Source organism: Stegodyphus dumicola, chromosome 12 (assembly GCF_044657685.1).
Source record: "Stegodyphus dumicola isolate Sdum_Otavi_A_Nest chromosome 12, ASM4465768v1".
Lineage (NCBI taxonomy): Eukaryota > Metazoa > Arthropoda > Arachnida > Araneae > Eresidae > Stegodyphus > Stegodyphus dumicola.
Genome location: NC_140779.1, coordinates 68,881,111 through 68,905,723, shown reverse-complemented (window position 1 = coordinate 68,905,723; position 24,613 = coordinate 68,881,111). Strand labels below are relative to the sequence as shown.

Genomic DNA, 24,613 nt, shown 5'->3' with positions numbered 1-24,613 from the left:
TTTTTTTAAAATTACGTTTAAGTTTATTAGATTTTTCTAATTCTTTACCATTTTTAACAATATCAGAGAACAATAAGTAATTCATTAGAAATACTGGGCACATTTCAATACATTATCGGTATTCTTATCACTATCATTAGACATTTAACCTAAAACACAACATTCTTAATATCAAAATTTACAACAAGAGAATCATCAATAGAACTATTACCTGCCCTAAAATTTTTGCACTTTCCTAGTAAGTTCTTGCGTTTGGCTTCCATTTCCTTAATTTGTGTTTCAGCGAAGAGTCTTTGGGATATAGCATCCCCATCATGATTTTTCTTAATATCTAATTCACAAATATTACGAAGTTTTTCACCGAAATGCACAGTGCTTTTTTAGAAATCTAGTAGCATTAATAAAATCCATAGCGACGAATTACTTTTTAGCGAACAAGTCCTTAAGTATTTCATCCATGTCCGAAGGTTCCATTTCTAGATCACTACAATGATCATCGCTATCCGAAACTAAGTAATACACATCTTGTGTTTCCATAATTTATATCACAGAACACCAGAATGCACCAGCGTTGAAAGAAAATCCAAAGGCATTCAGCACGAAACACCATAAGCTTAGAATATAGAAAACACTTTCTCACAACGGAGCAGATACTATAGCTGTAAACTGCGCTAAACGTTAGTCGAAGAAGTCTTTCTACGATATGGACTTAAGAAAACTGCCTCTGATTAATTTTTTAACAAACTCTGTCAAGTGTGAAACGAATAATCACACAGCAGCAATTTTGTAGTTTGGCAAAGACTTAAGAAGAGATGATGTTACCCAAGACCTCTAAGAGCAGTAATCGACAATGATAACTTAGTGGCTGAGATAGCCCCATATCTCAAACGATTTTCCGTTTAACAGCAGAGATTAAAGAACACATCGAACAAGAGAAAAGACAAGAGAAAACATATTATATCAACGACTAAAGCTTCCTACAAACCAGATGACAAAGTATAGGTTATGTTGCATCCTAATTAGCAGATCACAAAATAAAAAAAAGTCAAATATTCATGTCCAAACATGGACCTTATTTACTGATTTCCAATCATTCCCCAACTACATATCACATTGCTGAGCCAGCTAAGCCAGATGAAGTCTTTGGGATTTACCACAGCTCAGCTCAGCCTTACGTGCTTATAAACTACCCGTTAAGAGACAGTGAGACTGCAGCACCTCTCCGGAGACGAAGCAGACCAAAGTAATATATTGCTGGCTCTTTCCCAAGTAAGAGCTAGACGGGGAGTCTGTAACTCAACGGGCTTTCATGCGTGCAGTCACGGCAAGACAAAGTTAAGAAAATTGAAAATGACAACTGTAAGAACAAATTTAAAAGAAAAAGATTTTTAGAATAAGAGTAACTGACAAAATTTAGAAGGATAAAAAACATTTCAACGATGTTGAAGTAGACAGGCATCAAAGGATAAGTGTCAAACGATGATCAAGCGTTCTGTGGATATTATGTCTTTTGGTATTTGGCTTTTAAACGTCTGGTAATTCTTTTTATAATATGAATAATAAAATGTGAATGCATTTTAGCAATAACAATTCTATTATAATACCAATACACATACCTTCTTTCTGAAGTTTCTTTTAAAGGAGAAAAATAAAATATTTTAGAAGCTAACAACGCTTAGATGTATGGCCCTTTGGTTATATAGGTCATAAATGTAGTGTGTGGTTGCTATATTTGTAAGGCATTTTCTTCCTCCATCCCGCATGTCTTCCTGTTCTAATTGTAAGTATATCTGGCTAGCAATCTGGAAGCACTGATTTTGAATCCCAGTGACCCCAACGCACATTTTCCAGGTTTTCTGCTTCGATAAACTTAATAATTTTGCAGATTAATTAATCCAAATGTCAGAAATATCTCCCTTTGTGTGGTTGATACCTTTTTAACCTATTAAAATGGCCTTGCAATACCGACTAATAGCTTGCGAAATGTTTCTTTGGGTGAAGAAAATAGATCCTCCTTCTAGATTATATAAAAAATATTATAACTTATCAAGATCGAGTCAAGTTGCAAGATCTTTTTTTTTAATTCTAAGTGCAATCAGTTTAGCTTTATCTTAAGCAATCATTTCTCATAATTGGTTTCTTTCAAGCAAACTTACAGGTATGAGATCATGAATTTTCTGCTTTTATCAGTTTAATAAGACAAACAAGAGCAAAAACTTCGTTTATCACATTTACTGTCTAACAATTCCGAAGGTTACTAGAGAAAAATTAATTTGTAAGGCAATTGTTGAGAAAACATTCTCTGTTGTAACTATACCCAGATAAAATAAAATAAAAAAAGAAGAAACACGATACATCTAACCGAATCTTTTCAATAGTATTGCGAGAACTGAAAAAGAATGACAACCTTTAAGCAAATAATATCAAGAATATTCCTATAAGTTCAAAAAGGACACAGAAAACGTCATTATTGATAAGACTGCTGCAGTTTCCACTCTTTCCAGTGGGAATTTTATTGATTAAGTTGACTCAAAACTTGGAATATGTGGATAGCATGAAAAATACATTTTAAATTGTTTAATTTTTTCCTTCAATTCTTGTTAGAATGTTATTCACAAACTTTTAAACTTATAATTTTATTTCTTACATTATAAAAGAGAATACAATAATTTTATTCAGTAATTGCTGAAACTGTTTAAATTTGAAAACATTGCAAATATGTTTATGCACGTATAAAGGTTCTTCGTTTTAAATTATTTTCTAATTTAAAGCATGTTGTCTTTGACATAAAATTTTCTATTCAATTACAGTGATCTTTTGGATCACAACCTTGTAACATCATAAACAAGTTATCCAGACAAAAAAAAAAAAAAAGTCTAATGACAAACGGTGTCTCGAGTTAGAAACACTCATATCGTAAAAAATAATTTTCAGTAGTGTTTCCCGATAACCTTTGACACAGAATTAGCACTCGGGGACTTAACAGAAACACAATTTCAATAGTTTCCATTGCTTTACCCTCATTAATAAGGCCAGACAGCCATTCTTATACTACCATGAATTCACTTGGAGGAAATTATTAGTGCATTGATGTTGCAGGCTTTGATACTTTTGGACATTTTATATAATTTACCTGTTCTGGATTGAGGGAGTAAAAGGGAGAGGCGGCAGATAAGAAAATATAAATCTTATTTTAAACATATGAAAAATATTCTGTAATCGTTAATGGTCATATAAAATTTAGTTATATTTTTGCCGACTAATTTAGCTCCTATTTCCTCCTTATTGATTTCAGGTTGATAATGTTCATCTCCATTTGAATGAATTAAAAAATAAATAAAGTTTCCAGAAGCAAAAGGAGAAGATGCTTATTTGTTCTCTTTAACATTCGCCCAATCAGAGCTTTAAAGTAATCAAAAAGAGCAATAAAATAATCTATCTCGGCCTAGCAAATGAATCAACAAAGCGCTTTTAGGTTAATTGCATTCATTGAGCATGATCTGAGACGTTATTTAAAGTAATTTTTTGTTTTCAGATTTTTATTATATTTTATATCCGAGCTTAATGCATCGAATAAGGTGATAGTAATGCCAAAAATATAATGCAAATATCGGACCCATCAGAACCGCTTTAGTCGGTTTTTGCAATGGATTGCAGCAAAGTACGTACAACCGAGCATAAAATTGCAAAACTTTAGAAGTGCACTACTTTGACAACATTAAACATCAAGCATCTGATAGCCTTGCACTTGGCGAAATGAATAATATTAAGCTATGGAAAGATTCATACATATATATATATATACATATATGCTTGGTTGGATTCATACAAACTAGTCTTATAACAGCAACTCCTATTAAAAAGCATATTATTGGCAGTTATATCATTTCATTGAAAATTCTTTCACAACCGTATTATTAGCATATTATTGATAGTTATATCATTTCATTAATAAATTCTTTGATAACGGCCTGTGGAACGCTGATATATGATTTCTCTTCGCGAGCAGGAGCAACTAGTCAGAAGTTACTGGAACCAGGATAGGATCTTCTTTTTTGTCTTATCGTATAGCTTTAATCTTGCAAGAATAGAATACTTTTTGGTGGCTGTTGATTCTATAATCCATAGTTCTATTTGGGAGAGCTATGTCTGCATTTATATTCGATTCAAATTAAAACTTCAAGTAAGTCTTAATGACTTTTTATTTACACACATCTTTATAATTACAGTATTTACATGGTAGTTGATAATTGCTTTAAGACAGTGCATTTTAATTGTTTTCTAAATCCGAAGTTCGTCTTTTCGCTCCTCCGAGCAGTTCGAATCTAGTCTTCTTCCCAGATCTCAGTTAGAGGAAAAGAAAGAAAGAATAGAATGCCTGCCATCTAGTGGAAAGAATTGAACAGGGGCTGTTAAACGAATCTTTCGAAGAAAAGTCTTCCTTAATGGATATTTAATTAATGGTAGACGGACTGACCCACCGGACGAAGGACCTCCGTCCCAGGTCCTCAATATGTGGGACCCATTCAGAGTTTGGGGTATCCCCCGTCCGTGGGACCTCGTTCTCGCGGGCGCAATCCCCGCAGTCCCCGCCCGGCTTTTACGAAGCATTGGGCAGTACATGAACGTTCCCACCTTGCCGCCGGGCACCACTCCATTGGCAAAAAAAGGTGCACTGTCCGCTTTGTCAGTCCCCGTCACGAGAATTGAATGGGTCAACACCCCGGGAACTTAGTCGACAAAATGTACTTTATAGCTCCACAGTACCAGTATGGGAACAGACACGACAGTACCAGTACGGTCTCTGCCAAGCCTGAACCAACCTGAGTACAATACTCGGGCTCTAGTCCTGTGAAGTCAAATTATATACCCCCGTGGTTGAGATTGCCTGCCTAGGTACAGATCCTAACCAGTACTTCCCAGGAATTCGCCTGAGTCAACCCCCGGAGTGGGGATGGTAAACGGACTGTTTGTTTTTAGCCTGATCATTTCTAAAAGAAAGGGAATCAAAACACTACAAAGGCTAGGCAGACGATCGTAGATGCAGATAGGGCTTACATTTAAAGACCGTCAGTTTTTGATTTTGTGCTAAACAAACGGTCCTGATATGCTTATAAAACGACCTTTTTCAGCAATTTAACACTTGCTTTTTGCCGCGCAGACGGTATAGCGGTTAGGGTAGCCTAGGTTCGAATCCCTGAGAAGGGATGGTTGTAATTGTCCGTCAAATAGGACGGAGAGGTGGACACTTATTAGGTGTCTCCGTAATAAAGTGACCACCACTTCTGGCCTTAGTTGTGGCCAAGCCTGAAGGCCCCCATTGGGGGGAAGACCTTGCTTTCTTGAGGTAGAACACTTTGTCATTCTTCCGACTAAAAGTACTTTTTATGCGGGATGACGTTGCAATATGCAATAGCTTATTAAACTGAATGAAGTAAATAATAGATAAATGCCACATTAAATTTTTTTTCAAAAGAAATGCCCACATTCAGTCTAATTTAGATTGAAACCAATGAGTTTTAATATCGTTCCACCACATCTCTTTCACTGGATTTACTACAGTGGGCACTAGAATCGTCGTCAAAGAAAAGCATGCTTTTTTTTAATATTTGAATTATAGGCGTTAAGAATGGGAAATATAATTTTTAAGCTCATACAGTTAGGTAATGCGCATTGTTTAATGAAACTAGAAAGAAATTCTAACCATCTTTCTTTCCTAATTTGGGCAATTATTTTTAATTCTTGGGCGTAGATCATTATGGATAATTAAAAAAAAAGAAATAGCATGAATTAAATTCCCTTCGATTAGCATAAAATCGTGCATTGAACTTAGTTTCAAGTCATGCTATTCTTTGATCCCAACATGTTTTGTTATCTGCAAAAGCTAAAATTCCTGATGACTTAAGTGGGTATAAAAGTGCAAGTATAAAAAATTATTTTATCTTTCAAAACCTAGTATTCAAACAATTTATGCTACTGAATGAGATGCTTTTGTCTGTCAGAAACAAATTAGATTATCTCTCATGATTACAAAAAATGTACACGCACGTAAACATTCTCGTAGCGCTGCAGGCATTTATTTCCGAAGCATCCAACACACAGTTCGTGCGGTCGTGTAGTCCTGAGTCGAGGTTGTTCGTCGGTTCTGAGCGAAGTTAGCGATACTCTGACGTGAATGCATTGTTGACATGAATTCTGTGTTCGTGAAGCATGGTCTCTGACGTTTAATATTTCTCAGCAGAGATTTTTTGGGAATTTTTGTAGTTAGGTTATTTAGGCTTGAAGCTGTCTACTAACACTGTAGATATGAGGACTGTTAATGGTGTAGTTCGAGATATTGTAGTTCAAGTTCAAGCAGAAACAGCACCCGGCGAAAGTGTTTTCATTTCTGGAAATTCTCCAGAACTTGGAGAATGGAAAGTATCAAAAGCAGTTATGCTTTCAAAGGTGTCTAGTGAAGGGTAAGAAAAATTTTGTATGTGATTATTAGCTTAGGCTACATATGATTACATGATTTAATATTTCTGATGCAATGTAGGTGCATTCAGTTTTGCATCTCAATGTACCTAAATAAGCAAAATAATGTTGAACAGATGTTTTCAAATTAATTGAATTAAAAATTGATAAACAACGACTTCATACATCATATATATATCGATTAAAATTTAAATTATATAATGTTGCTATAAAGAAGTAACGCGGGTTATGGAATCTCTCTTTACCTGTCGTTGTATTTGCATTAATATATAACACCTGGTATGCATTTTCACCGAGGCTAGTAAACATTTAATGAATGGCTGCGTTTTTAGATTTTTTGGACAAGATACAAATGAATCGTACCTAAAAGTTTAGAAATTATTTTTGTATTTATATTTGAAATTTTTTGACTTAATTATATTACGTTATATTTATAAAACCCAATGTGGATTCGATTTCATGTCGTGTAAGGTATTCAGAAAGAGGGGGCAAAAATTTATTCCTGCTGATGTTATTTTCTACTCTAAATGTTCAATTTAATTACTTCTGAAATGTTTCTTGTATGGATATAATTATATGAATATAATAATTTTTTTGCACAAAATATATAGAAAATATTAAGCATGTATTAGAAATTTATTGCATAATTTTTAACTTAAAATTTCTCCTTAAAAACTGCATTAAAGATGCATATATATATATATATAATAAAACTTGCTTTTAAGTGTTTCTTATGTAGTATTTAAGTATTTTCTAGATATGTAATTATTTTTTAAGTATATATTTGTTTTTTTTTATAAATTATGAATTAGTTCTTTTTAGTTTCTTATTGGTTATTATATATTTTTTTTATATATTATATCTAGTTTCTTTTTAGTTTCTTTTTGATTTATATGCATATTTGTGTCGGGAAGGTTTCTGTAGACAAGGGTTTCTAAAATGCATTGGTTTCTAAATTAATTTTTCTTAAAATTTAATTTAATACTAGACATTGCTTATTTCTCAAATTACTTCATTATCTTCCTTTTAGACTTTTAATTTAATACTAGACATTACATTGCTTATTTCTCAAATTACTTCATTATTTTCCTTTTAGACCTTTAATTTTTAATTGCTAATTTTTCAAGGTACCACTTTATTATTATTTCTTTTTGGGCATTCTTCACTATGTATTTACTTTTGGTTTTGACTTTTTACCCTTGCCTGCATGAATGCCGAAACACGAATTGAATGATTAAAGAGTTAGGTTTGGAGGCAACTTCCTCTTGATAAGTCTGTCTCCTGCCTGCTCAACAATCATTCACTTATGCATTTTTAAAAAAATTTTTTAGATTAATTTTAATTTGCTAAATTGGTAATTTATTTTCATAATTTGGTTTTGCACTTGATTTACTAATGCTATCTGAATTTAAATGATATTGTAGATTAGTTCGAAAATGAAATCTTTTGTATGTTTGCAAATTTTTTTTTTTTTAAATTTTAACTTTAAAAATTTTTGAATTATTTTAACGTTAAATTTGCTTTTTTACGTATATACTTGTTTGCTAAAATTTAAATTTCATTCCTTGCAGCAATGGCGCAAAGGATTAATTAAATTTGTATTTAAATTCAATGTATTCTTTTGAAACTATTTTATATATATATTATATATATAAAACTGAAAGCTGTTTCAAACATTTGTTCTCTACAAAGTAGTGCACGAGAATAAGAATGCTGAACAGATAAGTTTTGTTTAACTTAGTTTTGTTTAACTTACGGTTACTTAAGATCATTTTGGAATTCATATTTTTGTATGTAAATAATGTTAATTAGTTGGTTTGTTATTTGTTCTTTAGTCTTTTGTATATAGTGTTTTATCATTTATGTACCTACATGTTGTATTTTTTATGTTTTTTTTCAGTAATTCACTCTTCATACTTTAGTTTCATTAGTATTTTAAATAGTTGACAGAGTTATTTAATCATTATATCAATAATTAATATTCTGGGCTTAAGCATATGAAAAGAGATAACATCTTGTATTTATATGTGTATCTTTGGCTAATTATCTTATGTCTAAATTATCTTAGGCTGTAATTGATTATTGCAGTATAAGAAATTTCATGCTGTTAAATTATTCTTTTTCTTGAGCATAAGAAATTGCAGTAATTTAAAGGTAATACTGAAAACTATAGAATAATGAGGGTGCACTTTTAGTTTTTAGAAGCCATTTATTTATAATCATAGAATGTATTATATTACAGAGAACTGCAATACCAGCATAGTTTTAATTTCATATATGTATCCAAAGTGTTGCCAATTGCAAGTTACTAAATTTTTTTTTTTTTTTTTTTTTTTTTTTTTTTTTTTTTGAGTTCAAAATTCTTTTTAACAGTCTAAAATCAGTCCAAATACCTGGCTGGCTTTCTAATCACTTTCCCACTTCTAGTTCTTTGCTCATCATCCCTTGTTTCTGAGTTAGCAGAATTTGGCAGTTGTTCTTCTAAACTTTGCCCTTGAGAATATCTGGAATCTTCTCCTTTTACATCAGTTTTCTGTACATTAACTCCTTGTTCTGTTCCTCTGATATTCTCTTCAATAGCTGAACTGTTTTCTCTAATGTCTTTTCTATTTCTTCTCAATACTGATCCACCTGATCTTAATATATATGATCTAGGCATCTTGTATACTTCTTCTACAACTGCTGGTTTCCAGCAATTATCTTGATATACCCTAACACAATCTCCTTTATTTTGCGATGGTAATGTTTTTGTATGACGATCATAATATGACTTCTGCTTAGTTATTTCTTGGTTGATTTTTTTCATTTACATTTTTCACAACTTGAGGCTTGAGTAATTCTTCAGAGGTAGGAAGAATTATTCTTGTTCTTCTACTCATAATTTGTTGCGCTAGTGATCCTAACATCTCATTAGTTGGAGTGTTCCTATGAGCTAACAATGCTAAATAAGGATCAGTATGATCTGCTTGAGCTTTCTTTAAGAATGTCTTGGCCGTTTGTACTGATGTACTGAACGCTCTTCTAATCCATTCGACTGTGGATGGTACAGACTGCTTGTTATGTGTTTAAATTGGTATTTCTTTGCAAATTCTTTACTTGCAAACTGAGGTCCATTATCAGCTATCACTATCAATGGTATATAGTATCTTGCAAAATGAGATTTCACGTAACTGATCACTGCCTGATTTTTCAAAGAAGTTAGAATAGTAATCTCCAATTAATAAGTATACCTCTTTGTTAATCTCAAATAAATCTGTTGCAACTTTATATTAAGGTAAGTTGGGAACTTCATGCGGTACCATAGGCTTTCTTATGTTTTTATTCTAGTATTCATTACGTATAGGACATTTTGAAATTTTATCTTCTATCTGCTTGTTCAGAAGTGGCCGAAACAAAATATCTCTAGGTCTTTTCTTACATTTTTCTGTACCAAAATGACCCTCATGAATTAAATTTAACATTTCTTTTTGATAAAGGAACAATTATCATTTCTCTGAAAAATAAGTCATTTTCCATTGTCAACTCATCTCTGTAGTTCCAAAATACTTTGACTTGAGGTTTCACCTGATGTTTCCTTTCTGGCCAACTTCTACAGACATTACTTTTTTGAATCAAACCTAGTTGCAAACATGATTTTAATCATAATATAGAAGGTACTTCTTTGTCAATAACTTGGAATTTCACAACATGACTATTTTTTCCATATTTGCAGTTAAGTACTACTTTTCCTAAAGTATCCATTTTATTCCCAGAGAATGTAACTAATCTTTTAATTTCAGACTTCTGTATAGGAACATTTAACAATTTCACTTTGCTTTTAGAAATAACATTGCACATTGCTACAGTATCTAACTGCAAATTTAGTTTACTTTTATTTACATCTACATCAACAGTCCATTTCTCTTCCTTGTTATCTGAATTATGATTTAATGTGCTGACATAAAATTCTAACTCTTCCTCAGAGTCATGATTTATTAATTTAATTTGTCTTTCTTTCTTGTTTACCTTGACTCATTTTTTATTATATAGCTTTTACACTGATTAGTGAAATGATTTGCCATTTTACACTTATGTCAGATTTTTTATATGCTTGACACTTTCTCGATACTCATGAGATATTCCACATTTAGAACAAACTTTTGTCTTGTTTCGTGGTATTTACCTCTTTGTAGGTATTCTTATTATGTTTACTTAGTTTCTTTTTCACTAAGTTTACAACAGTTTCCTCATCTTTTATGATTTTCATTTGATGTGCGCTTATTTCAGCAGATCTGCATATATTAAAAGCCTTTTTCTAATGTTAATTCTGTTTCATGTAACAATCTTGCTCTCACTATATCATCATTAATACCGCAAACGATTTTATCCTTTATTTAACTATTCGTTAATTGTGCAAACTCGCATGTTCGAGCTTTATTTCGAAGGTCAGTTACATATTCATCTATGGTTTCTGACGTAGTTTGATTTTTAGTAAAGAATAAATGTCTTTCATATGTAATGTTTTTATTAGGAATACAATATTCTGTAAATTTTGTCTTAATTTACTTTCTTTACCCTTTTCTATAGGAAATGTATTATATATTTCAAGACTACGAATTCCTATTACATGAAGAAAAGTATTAAGTCTTACCTTCTTTTCTTTATTATGTAATCCACTAGCTATTTCATATATTTTGAATGATTGCAGCTACATTTCCCAATTTGAAGCAAGATTTCCATCAAATTTCATCGGCTCTGGTGGTTTTAAACTTTCCATTTGAAAGCAAACTACTCCTGACATCATATAGAATAATTTTAATTGTTTTGCTGTTTATTATATTTTATTCATTTCAATGGTTAACATCTTCCATTTTTCACTTGAAAGAGTTCATCTTTTTTAATTCATGTAGAATACAAAGGCATAAAAAATTAATGAAAAGATGCTGGGACGTAGCAAGGGGGAACATCTGCTCCGGGCTGCAACATCCAGGGGGTGCCAAATTGGTGTTAAAAAATTTTAGAATGAAATGTTTTCCATTCTTGGCAAATAGGAGGGGGGCATGAAATCTTCAGTTGTTTGTCTCTGGGTGCTGAAAGCCCCACAACTCCGAAAGCTCTGGAAAGATGTCTACAATCTGAAAAGCACAAATAACAGCAACTAACTGAACTCTAAAATTTATGGTAAACAATCTTGTTGTTTAACTTAACTTTCTGGATAATGTAATGAAGATTCTTGTAAATTTAACAACTCAAACTTGATTAGCAGAAAAAAATCCCTGGAAAATATATAACCAATTAAAGTTCTCTTATTCCACATAAACACATTAAAAATCTAATCTTGTACTAAAACTAATTAAAAATTTACTTTTGAAATATTTCATATGTTTTTGTATAAGTATTACATGAAAGAAAAATTTGTTACACTTTTAAATGTAATATTTTGTGAAATATTTAAAAGTCGTGCAGCAGTGTCATTAAGCAAATAAATTAGCCCATTTTTTTATATATATTTATTATTTCTCTATATAATGTTTCAAAATTCATTATCTATGCAGCAGTATCCAGTTACCAGATTTTTTTGTCAGTTGCAAGCATTATTATTTGTATTACCATTTAATAAAGGGATTACGATTGTATATCCCTGTAGTTTGAGCTAAATACAGTGTATATCCTAATGATTACTTTTATTTAAAGATACCTGATCTTTTTAAAAATTTTAATTTGAAAAATATAGTATAAATTACTTTGACATGTTTGCAGCAAATGGGTGTGGTTTTACTTAATATAACTCTTTTGTTCTATTTAGCATCCAATGCCTGTAGTTATAGTCAGACTGATTTCATCAGTTTTATATTTGCATATATAAATGTGTATTTCATAGTATAGCGATTTACTAAAACTGTGGTATTTTTCTTTTTGCAAATATCTGGATTCTGCATTTTTGCATGTAAATAAGCCTAGTATTTATTATAAAATGCTACATTTCATATTAATCACACTTTTGTGTTATTTATTTTATGCTGTAGGAACATATGGGGAGGTATTATTCGTGCTCCATCAAATCAGATTCTCCAGTATCGTTATTTGATTTGCATAATAGTTGATAATGATGGCAAACAAGAGAATGTGGTACGGCAATGGGAAAGCCACTTAAGGCCTCGCCTGCTTCATCCTTTAGATGTTATAGATGGTAAATGTAACATGGATGTTTTTGGATTCCAGGGTGAGACTTTTTTTAATTGAGTTTACAAGTAATATAAAATTACCATAAGTAATACATGAATGCATTTTTGAAGAGATGAACTTGTTACAATACATGAGTGCATTTTTGAAGAGATGAACTTGTTACATTTTTGTGCCCATCTGTTCCAAAGATTGTTTAGAAACTAAATATCAGTTTTGTATGATATCTGAACAAAGTAATGGATATCTTTTTCATTGTGAGCAATTATCTATCAAAGAGTTTTACAAGGCTAACTTTTACAGCACTGTTCATTGATTTATACTTCAGTTTGTGAACTAGTCTTCTGATAGTTCATTAACTCTGTAGGGAAAAAAGCATGTGTTTTATCTAACTTCCATTAAAGCCGAGAAAAGTTGTGAAATGTTGTAAGAATTGATAATTATTGTAGAATGTTTCCTCTTGTAAAAGGAAGTTGGTAAGAAAAGGTTAAAGGAGGGAAGAAGATATGGTTGGTCATTCCATCAGGGAAAAACAGGATAAATATGGGAGATATAAGTGTAACTATTATTGCATAAAAATAGAATTAATATACATTGATATGCTAGAAAAACTGGAATAACTATATCTTACCAGGTCGTTTACCAGTTTCTGTATTCTAAACAAGAACTTCGAAACAAAGCACAGCATGGACATCATGAAGCTTATACAGTCAAAAGTCGTTAATTCGGACACCCATAATTCGGAATGATCTATAATCCGGACATCAAAGCTAAAAACTCTCTGCGCATGCACCGCGTTGACATAGGCGTTTACGCGTGCACGTAAGACCTTTTACGACTGCGCATATGAGTGTGCGCAAGCGCAGAATGCATTTTCGCGTGCGCATTTTATGTATAACGGACGGTATAAGCTAAAATTATCTAATTATCGTTTTCAGTTAATGTTGATGATTGCGTCGTTCCTTGATTTTCGAATTGGATCCGGCTTATTATTTTTTGCAGACTGTAAGAGCAATACTATAAAAGTAAACTTGAACTTTCGATTATGTCAAATAGAATTTCCGATTCTGGAGCTCCCAAAGGATTGTACAAAATGAAAGTATCAAACAAAAAGTGGAATTGCTGCAAAAAATGGATAAAGACATGAAGAATGTGACAGAGAGGTTAGTGAAAACGAAAAAATTTGGATTGACAAGTTAGTCGGTATTCTCGGCACAGCAATTAACGGGACTTGAACAGCGGACCTTTGTAACTGAACAAGAAATTATGTATGTTTATAGAATTAAAGAGAAAGTATTATCACATAAAATGAAGCAACTTACATTGAAAGAAATATTTAATAAAGTAAACAAATAAATATTAAGCTTTTTTTTTTTTTTTTGTAAATTTTGATACCCTTTGGATCATAATTGTTCTTTATTTCATAAATTACGGTTTCATATTTTTAATTTTAGAATTTCTGCATGCCATCTTACGAGATTTAAACTGATGAGCTATAATCCAGAAAAATCGATAATCCGGAATCGCCGAAGCCCCGACGAGTCCAGATTAACGACTTTTGACTGTATAATTCATAGATAGTGAGTTGAAGAAGCCTAAGTGAATGTATGACATGAATGAGTGCAATAACTCTGACGGAATGTTAGTAAAGCATTCACTAGTAAGAGAAGATTTTGTATAAATGTGAAGTCCTAATTAATACTAGTTGAACATAATTCATACTATGATTACTAAGTTAAGAGCAACTTGTCTACTCTTTTGGTGAAATGTTAGTTTATAGATTCAAAGAATATCTTTTCATTGATTCTTCTGTTTATTAAAGTTTCTTAGAAATGCAACTTATCAGCTAGGATACTTCTTTCCATTCTTACAGTATCCACTGGCAGTAGTTCCCAGAGAAAATGTGGTGCTGTGTAAACAATAGCTGTCTAAGCTTTGAGAGTTAAAATCCTTATAACGCAGAGAACATTATGCAGTACTTGCAGTGATATTATAAAAGGCTGCAACATTGAATTTAGTCTTTAGTTTAGGCAGTTTTTTATATCTATTGTTTAAAGTTACGCATAGACAGACTTTTGCCATATGCATTAACCACTTAACTGTTTTGTCCGAACACCGTTTGAGTGCCGCGAAAAGGGACTTATTTAATGTGCCCATCCACCACTCAGGCAGTGCATTTTCCTACACCAATCCACTGATTTTCCTGACTTTTTCACATTTTTTACTTTGCAGTGTTTTTAATACATGTCTCTAGTAGTCCAGGAGAAATTAGACTATAAAAGCAGTTCAAGGACAGATTTTACCAGTTTTTCATTAGGTGGAGAAATTCAACGAGTGTGTTTGCATGTGTTCGATGTATTAGGTTTTGTGAATAGTACTTTTTCCGGTTAATCTTTGGATTATGGTAACTTGGCAATTTTTTTGCAAAAATTTGGCGACCGACCCTGCTACAGTAATCTGCTAGTGTTTTTGTTTGGACGCCATTTTGTTTTCACAAAGTAAAGACATTTTTTTTTTTTTTTTTTTTTTTAACTCAACATTTTTTTCCAACAATCTGCTAGCCGAATTACGCTTATTCTAGAACTTTTATGGAACAAAAGTGCTCAATCATGACGAAGATTAGGTGCAAAATTGGAAGAAGGGCAGAATCGCAAACTGCTTGCAGCGTTTTTAAGAATTGCACATACACAGTGTCCATGTACACGTCGACCTATTTTCACTTAAAAAAACATCCCAAAATTACACAAAAATGGCATTGCGCACACTCTTGACTTTATCCATTTACACTGCTAAAGTCCTAGCTAGTAACCTTTATTGCCTTACCAAAATTGTCGCCAAACTACCTGTTACCATATTCCAAAGATTAGCCCTTTTTCCCAATTTTGTCATGAAATGAAAGAACGATAGGTGACAGTAAATGGCTCATAACAGAATATAATTCTGATATTGGATCAGATAGTGAATCTGAATTTTCTATAAGTGATTCTGTTAGTCCTGAAAGTTCTTTATAGGAATTCTCTAGTGATGATGAGGAAACTGAAAGTTCAGATAATCTAATTCAGGTTCGGAACTTTTAAGAAATGGACAGTAGTAATCCTCCTTCACCTCTGTCGTGATTTCCTTTCACAGCAAATTCACTTCTTTCACATTTATTTTCTGTAAAGTGTTTTTTCCAGTTCTGCAGTTTTGTCCGAAAAAAGCCAACTTTAAGTAAAAATGCCTTAATTTCACCATTAAAAAGTATTTAAAATTAATAAATGCAATACTTTTAACAGTTTTGATTACTGATTTTAATTCATGTAATCGATTAGAATACAAAATTGTTCATAAAATATGCTTGTTTTTGCTCACAATATGGCAGGAAAATGAAGCAGTTAAGTGGAATCTTTCAGTGTTTTCTTGGAATTCTTGTATTTGAATTGCATTCTTCAAATGGATGGATGTGTAAAACCAGACCAGGCTGTAATATGATGATTCATCTCCCAAACAATTTCTGCCATACATAGAGCTGGCTTAACCATTAAGTAAATAAGCACATTCCTAGAGTATCAAGGGAAGACCACAAAAAGGTCCTTAAGTATTCAGGAAAGGAGTTTAAAAAAAGTTCTCATTGTCCATTTTACTAACGAATTCATGCTACAGCTAACCCAAATTTGAGAGAGAGAGATAGGCTTGCCACCACTTGGCTGTCAATGTCCGGGAGAGGGGAAAAAATGTAAATTTTTATAACTTTTTATTTTATTTTGAACTTATATTTTGCATTTGATCGTATGGATTTCAAAATATCTGGTCTGGAACTAACAAATTTAAAAAACTCTTTGCAGTCTAATTTAAAATTAAAGAACATTAGGATTTCTGCCTTGACATGTTCTTCATTTAAACAGTTTCTTTCCTTAGTCCATGTATCAAATGCTATACTGAAAACATGCTCGCAGGCAGCGTTTGATACAGGTATAGACAAGACGAATGAAACTACTTTCGTGAACATACCTCCAACTCTATTTTCGACCGTTGAGAAAAATTTTGCCCACCTCAGATCAACTCTTACACTTGATTTAACAATGCTCTCTTGAACCTCCCTCAAAATGCAGAAATCTTCATAAAGTTTATTTTCATCAAAAGTGATCTTTAAATCAATGGCCAAGTATCTCAAAGCATCTCACGTAATTTCTCTTTTTTTTTTTTTTTTTTTTTTTTTTTTAATTGGAAGTATGCTCAATTTACTATACTATGAGTTTTCGAAATCATACCATTTTTTCAGGTAATCTAAACATCTGTCAAAGAAAATGTCTGCGCCTTTATAAAACATAGCCTTGTGAATTTCATTTAATTCAGTAAAGTTTAAATTCATTCAGTAAAGTTTAAAAAATCTCTTACTGAACTACCAAAAAATTTGTCATTTTTTCTATTTGTTATTTTTTGGCGGATTTCGAGCATAACATAGTGCAATTCTGTGCAAGTAACAAAATCACTTTCGATGATTTTAATTTCATTATCAAAAATTTGCATTCGCAAATTTTGCATTTGCATTTCAAATTCGAAAACGTGCAAAAAGTAACAGTAGCACACAGGCAGTAAGTTTTCGTCTTTAAATGCTTGCCAAATAATTGTACTACATTCTTTTTCTCCTTCTTCAATAAAATACGCTCGTAAAGCTGGCCAATTACAAAGCAAACGCTCTATCGCTGGCAATAAAGATAGCCATCTGGTTGGCACATGGCGCAAAATGTTGCAATACTCAATATTTAAAAATGCGTGGAAATCTTTCAAAGTCTCTGTTCGTTTAGCATATGTTGAAAATTCGCTATAAACTTTCAAGACTAAGGCTTCAACGTCAAATTTTATGCCTTTTAATGCAAATTTTGTGCAGTTCTGTAATATGTGGCATTTACAGTTTGCTTTTAAAATGTTTTCATTGTCACTCTTAAGTTTTGATGCACAGAATTATTTATGCCATAATTGACAGAAGTGTTATCAGCAGCAAACGAAGTTTCGTTCATTATATCTAAATTATTTTCGATGAGAACTTGACAAATCTGGTTTTTAATCTCGCCTCTTTTTTTCTTGGGGATCGCGGTAAAAATCAAGCAGTCCGTGTTTTATCCCACTTTCCGTATGAAAATATTGCACGACTACTGGAAACATTTTAACTTTGCCTTTATTTGACGCATCTGTTGCAACTGAAAAAAACTGCTTCTTTAATCTCATTTAAAAGTATTTCTTGAGCTGCAGGAGCAAGCACACTCTCGCAAATACTTGTACATTTTGTTCTACCACAAGAAATCTTTTTTACCAAAGAAGAATCTGGAAATAGAATGCTATACAAACTGGCTATTCAAACTATGATGGTGCTTAATCCCATGATAGACTGAAGTAATTTCAATTGCTGATGTATTGTCCTCTTCTTTTGAAGATTTCTTTATGAAAAAGTTCGAAACCGATTGCAAAGAATCCCTATTCAATATTAAAAAGTGGTGTTTCTTGCTTTGGGAATGTACAGTTATAGCTCTAACACCCTTGTACTTAATATTAACCATTTTACGACACAATTTACATTTTCCATAAAAGTTGCCTTTGTTCATAAGCCAATTAAATTGAGTTAACCATTTGTCTTGAAAAGACGTCAAATACTTTGTCTTTTTTTTGTGGCACTTGCTGAATCGGAATAGTTTTTGTCACTAGACATTATTATGAAAACATTTAAATAATTTCAAGATAAGCACTTGTTCGTAGATAGCTAGCTAACTTCAGACTAAATGAAAGAATGGATTGAAAATGAGAGGGTGGAGGGGGCGTGCACGCAGCATGCTGGCTCCACTACTCATCAGCAAGGTGCTTACTCACTGCAGATCATTGCTGCAAAGAAAATATGTCTAGACATTCTTTGGCTGTTGTGTGCGGTTGTGTGATTTTCGATGCTGTCAACCATTTCATCTGTGTGCATTGTATTGTTATTTTCAGGAAACTTGATATTCCGGGAGAGTAATGTTTATTTTAAATTCCTTCCGGGAGCCAGGAGATTTAAATTTTCAGGGCTCAATTCCGGGAGAGTCCCGGAGAGGTGGCAACCATAGATGTTAGGTTAGGTTATTTAATTATGGCCAAGCCTCTAGGGCTGTCTGCCTAAGGGGAGGGATGCCTTCGTGGAGGACTTTCTAAGGGAAACTGGCTCGTATACACGTTACACATGGGGAAAACCACGAAAACACCCATGCAGCCAGCCCGTTCACAGGATTCGAACCTCGGACCAAACTACCAGTGTTCAGCGACTTTACTGCTTGGCCGCTGGTGGGCCAGGCAACCCTAGAGAGAGAGAGGAAATGAAGGAGAAAAAACTGGCATAAACATATGTGGGGGCACCAAAATCTTTTGACTACTTAGGATGTGTAATAGTTTTAATTAAGCCCTGGTATACATCATTAAAGTTGCTAAACCAGCTTTTCTATGTATTCAGCCCTTTAAGCTTCTAAAGAATTGTCTATTGCTATATAATCAGCTTTTAAATAAAGCGATTCATGAGAAATGAGGTTCTGCTGCATATTCAGTTTATCCTTTTTTCTGGCACATCAGTGTAATTCTTTGCAAAATCTGTATAAAAACTTTTATGTTGATCAAAAGAATATATGATATCTCCATGCTGATACCTTATGTATTGTTCAAACAAATTTAATTTATGGAATAAGTTTTATTCTTCAGTGGTCAAGTGCAATGGAAAAACTCGATGAACAGCAGACAAATGGATATTGCAACACTGGCATATTACTTCTACTTTATCATTGCATAATTTTTTAGTTTTCCTTCTATTAAAGTGTATTTGCATATAAAAAGTTGATTTTTACAGAGATTTTTTTTCAATCTAATAGATTTAACTATTTAATACAATTTATTAATATACTTCATTTATATTTAAAAATAAATTTCAACTCTAACTCAGTTATACATTAAATTTGATAAAATTCAGTTTTGCAGATTTTGATTTAGGGGGGGGAAGGGGATCATGAGCAAGTGATTATAAGTGAAATCACTTTCAACTGAAATGCTGAAGATCTATTGATGCATAATATGTTTTTCTATTGCAAGAAGTAATAATTTTGCCAGAAAATAAGATGTGCTCTTTCGTTTTGCAATGCCATCTGTGTGCTAACATGGAGCTTGTACTTTCAGTTTTGTTTTTAACCACATATTACAAAACTAATTTGCATAACCATTCTTTAATTGCAGTTAGATATCATAGTGATACATGTTTATTAAGTAACTTTTTCTTGATTTTCTTAAAGATTTGTATTGTATATTCTACCAAAAAAAATTTAATTTAGTTATTAAGTGAGAAAAAATACTGTAATTTATTTGTTTGAAGACATTAACATTTGAAATGTTTTCTCCCTTCTTTTTATTTGTTAATTATTAAAGGCTGATGTATTTTGCTTTAATGTGTTTTAGGTGATACGGAAAGCATAGCCCATGGTTGGTTAACATGTGAAACTATTGTGCAGCTTAAAATGTTTAATAATCCTATTACCATCTGGAAGCGTCGATATAGAGATAAGCCTATTTCAGTGCATGTCTCTACTATAGATATAACACGAAAAGATTCTGAAGTTAGTATTTTTATGTTATTAATAAGGTAACAGTTGTTAATAAAATTATACTTTTTGTAGTTTTGTATTTTACTGTTAAGAGGGTGCCACTTAGCAGCAAACAAATGTTGCGAAATCTAACTACTAGATGTGGCAACCCTAATAATACATAAAGCTTTATGAAAACTAAATGAACTTGTAATAACGACAGTATCATAATATATATATAATGTATGTATGAAAATATATATAATGTATAGTGCAAAGTCAGAGATCTGGACCTCAGAGCCACTAAAAACTCTTTTTTTTCGGTTATGCATGTGCATTGGATTTTTTCCTCCCATAATAAAACATGTGGAGAGTCACAATTCTTAAATGTATTTAATTCCAATCCAGCTTAGGCACTGAATAAAATATCTCATTATTGAAGAAACAATCATTTTAGTATAAATTTGTGAGATCAATAAATTGATTCTGTAGCTGTGTATCTGCTTAGTATGTATCTCAAACCAAAACATGTTACATAGAAACATCCTTGATTTTACACCTACTATTATTTTATATTGCTGATGCCAACCTGGCGAATTGTTATTTATTATATTTTGCTGTCATCACCACATGTTTATCAATACATGACAACTTGAGTCATGACTCATGCAGTGATGCCTAAACTTTTTTTATATTTGTAATTGAATAACAAATAGTATGGCAACCTTTTATGCTGACGTTACGCTTGGCGATGCTTAGAGATTTAAGTTAAATGTGCTAAGCAATGTTGATGAGGAAAAATTTAAAAAAAAATTCATTCCATATCCTAAAAGTATATTTTGTTAATGAAACTCGTAGGCCAAAAGATTACGTTTAGTGCTATTTGAATCAAAAATATCTGATTTCTTATTCACATAAACCCATACCCGATGCCAGAGCTCATATGGCCGTACTAGGCAGCAAAATTTAGGGAAGACAATTTTTTTTTTTTTTTTTTTTTAATTTAGGGAAAACACTAAAAACCGAAGTTTAAGGGCAGCAAAAATTTAGAACGTAGGGAGGCACTTCATAGCAGAATTTAAGACCCGTAGAGACTGCATCAGGTGGTGAGGTATCTAGCGTCGCCCCTTGATAAGCCTTAAGTATATGTGGGAATTTATTTATTCAGGACTTGGATTAATGCAAGAAGCATGTGCAAAAAATAGACGTAGGTATAATAAATAACTAAACTAATATAGTTCAGGCCTAATTGTCTCAATAGAAGCAAGTCTTGCAATAGAAGTAAGACAAAATTTCATCGAGTAACTTGTCTTTCATCACCAATCTTATGATACATAGCCAATAATGTATAGCAGTCGCTGTCAAAGAATTTCAGTTAATATACGAGGGCATGATCCAAAAAAAAGTTTACAAGGCAGATGAAAAAGTATTTATTAACAATAGAAACAAGATACAAATGGGAATCAAGAGACACATCTGGCCTTCTTTTCCACATAGTCGCCAAACCTGTTTAGGCATTTGTCAGAACGTTCAACCAATTTGTTTATCCCGTCTTGGTAGTAATCAGGGCCCTGCTCATTGAGCCATTTCTCAGCAGCTGTATTCACTGCATCGTCTGAGGTGAACCGTGTTCCGGATAAGTATCGCTTCAACGCGGGAAAAATGAAATAGTCACTTGGAGCCAAATCGGGGCCATATGGGGGGTGATTCCAGACCTCCCATTTGAACCTTTGCAGCAATTCCTGAGTCTGGCGAGCTGTATGGGGCTTGGCATTGTAATGCAGAAGAATTGACGCCTTTGCTCAGTAATCCAGGCCGTTTGCGTCAGATGGCTTTACGCAATTTCGTTAAGGTGGCACAATAACGATTGGCCTTAATGGTATGGCCATGCTCCAAATACTCAATTATGATAACACCAGTCGTATCCCAGAAATTGGTTGCCGTCACTTAACCGGCAGAGGATGTGACCTTCTTCCTCATTGGTGATCCAGCATGTTTCCACTCCATCGTGGCTGTTTTGGACATGGAGGTAGGAAGTAAGATGGAGTCACCCTAAACAAGTTTCTCCCGTACCCTGCTTTGAAGCACCGGCGATCCCTACGGGGTGACCAAAACATTGGGTCATTTACCATTGAGTTCTATGGGATTTGACGCGTTCGGATGTAAATATTTTGTAATTACGTCGTAAATATACATATAAATGTATATATTTTCTTTTTCTACAACACTTCAGAGTCCTAAGTATGTGAAAACAACATATTTTTAAACAACATTTCATTCTGAATGGAATTAAATGCTATACTTTTCACAGGACAGTTTTCTCAGAATGGTTTAATTTGAATGAAATATTTTCACAAGTTTTTGTTAATTACGTTAGAAAAAAAAATTAAGGTAATTCGATTTTATTCGGTTAAGGTACAAAAATTAAGATCAAAGTTTATTGTATTATTTATATTAAAATTATGCATTATTTCTTTTCTAATTATAGAGCTTCTTCCTAAAATACTTTCTTAAATATGACATGATTTTTTGGCTTCTGAGGCATCTTTTAAATCGAAAAATGTAAGTCAATTTATAATTAATGCTCTATTCGGTTCATTTTAAATTAAAGAATTATTAGGAATTAGCCAAATACTTTAAATAGTACTTGACTTTCTCTGAACATTTCTGAAAGGGAATAAAATAAGTTTTTTTTTTTTAAGTATTATTTAAAACTTGTAACTGAGTTATTATAAAATGTAAGGGGAATAATTCTTTTAATTATACTTATCAGATTTTTTTTTACTCTTCATTTCAATAATACATATTCCAAAACTCTTTATTACATTCTTAAGTGCGCATCTCATAGCATTTGCTTTACAATACCTTTTAACAGATTGCTTTCCAATACGAACAATTCTTGCTAAAATAGTTTTATAACGTATTTGTCAACAGGATTTAAATTTATGTTTACAATTCAATATTAAGTTTATTATATATTTAGATAACATTTATAATCATTATAAATTAGATACATTTAATAATTAGATTTCCTCACAGTACTTTCACAGTTGTTTATAAGTGAATAAATTCTTCATTTTAAATACATTTATAAATAATTTAATGAATGTTTAAGTATTTTGTCAAAGGCAGATACATGCTTTTTGCAAGCACATGCATAAATACCCATACATATTTCCTATATTTCATTTCAGTCATGTGCAAATCTTTAATTTCTGTGCATTCACTATATTTTTCGTTTAAATGTACCGTAAGGTATTTTTCATTCTTTAAGCATAACATTTTTCTTAAAATCTATATTTTTGTAGTGCAACAGCTTAGAATTTTATAAAACAAATTCATAATCAAAATCGCTCTTGTTAGTTATCAAAAAATAACCAAGTTGTGATTTTTGCGTAAATGTCACTAAACTATACAAATTGCTATTATCCATCACACTATGAATGTTTCTTTCATGCGAAAGTGTCCCTTTTTCGATTTCTATGGAACTGTCGTGTGTCGAAATACTATCAGAATTTTGTCAAGCGAGCTTCTGAATGTAAACAAAGAACACCCCATCTGGTGACCCAAGCTTCAAAACAGTGCTTCGCTTTTAGCGCGGGTTGGCCCCTCTTCCCTTTCCTACCTCCATGGTTTTGGATGTGGGAATGAAGTGATGAAGCCATGTTTCATCACCAGTAACGATGTGATCAATGAAGTGCTGGCCGTCTGAATGGTATCGCTGAAGAAATGTGAGGCTGCTCATCATTCGAGTGGCCTTATGCTCCGCAGACAATGCACGTGGAACCCAGCTGGCACAAACTTTGGAATATCACAACTCATTGGTTACGATACGCTGAATGTTACCATAACTCAGGCCCAACTCTGAGGCAATCTCACGCACGGTTACTCGTCGATCCCTTTGAATGATTTCTTCAACACGTGCCTTGTTGATTTCCGTCCTTGAAGAACTTGGACGGCCGCTCGCTTCCATATTGCAGTTTTTCACATGCTCCCTGCCCACTTGATAAGAACAACACCATTTCGTTGAAGATGTTGAAGATGATAGCTGTTGTCTACTCATTGCTTTGTTCCCGTATACCTCAACAATTTGTCTGTGAATTTCAGATGCGGCCACATTCTTGGCTTATAAGAATCGAATTACGGCTCGCACCTCTATGCGAGACCACTTTTCTAGACGTTGAGCCATTACTGTCACTCTTAAGTGTCTGCATACTGATGCTACGTACTCATAGAACCGCTGTAGGACAAATAGCGCCATCTGTCAACCACCCTGGGTGGAAATATGTGCTCCACAATTATTACGTTTCAAATGCTTGTAAACTTTTTTTTGAATCAACCTTCATATAACAGATTACGCTGTTCCTTAATCTTCTAATTTGATCATGCTTATTATTTTTTGCAGTGTT

At 32.7% G+C, this 24,613-nt stretch overlaps 1 protein-coding gene across 3 annotated transcripts in view; it reads left to right on the top strand.

Moving 5' to 3' along the window:
* Positions 1–6,090: 6,090 nt before the first annotated feature.
* LOC118181448 (glycerophosphocholine phosphodiesterase GPCPD1-like) overlaps positions 6,091–24,613 on the top strand; it is a 59,436-nt gene continuing 40,913 nt past the window's right edge. The window contains exons 1-3 of one of the 3 annotated variants that reach the window (XM_085806529.1): positions 6,091–6,461; positions 12,483–12,679; positions 20,080–20,237. In XM_085806529.1, coding sequence (XP_085662655.1) covers positions 6,307–6,461; positions 12,483–12,679; positions 20,080–20,237 — 510 coding nt within the window. In that variant the 5' untranslated portion in view covers positions 6,091–6,306. The remainder of the gene's footprint in view (positions 6,462–12,482; positions 12,680–20,079; positions 20,238–24,613) is intronic. The other 2 variants (XM_085806528.1, XM_085806527.1) reach the window with 2 other exon arrangements.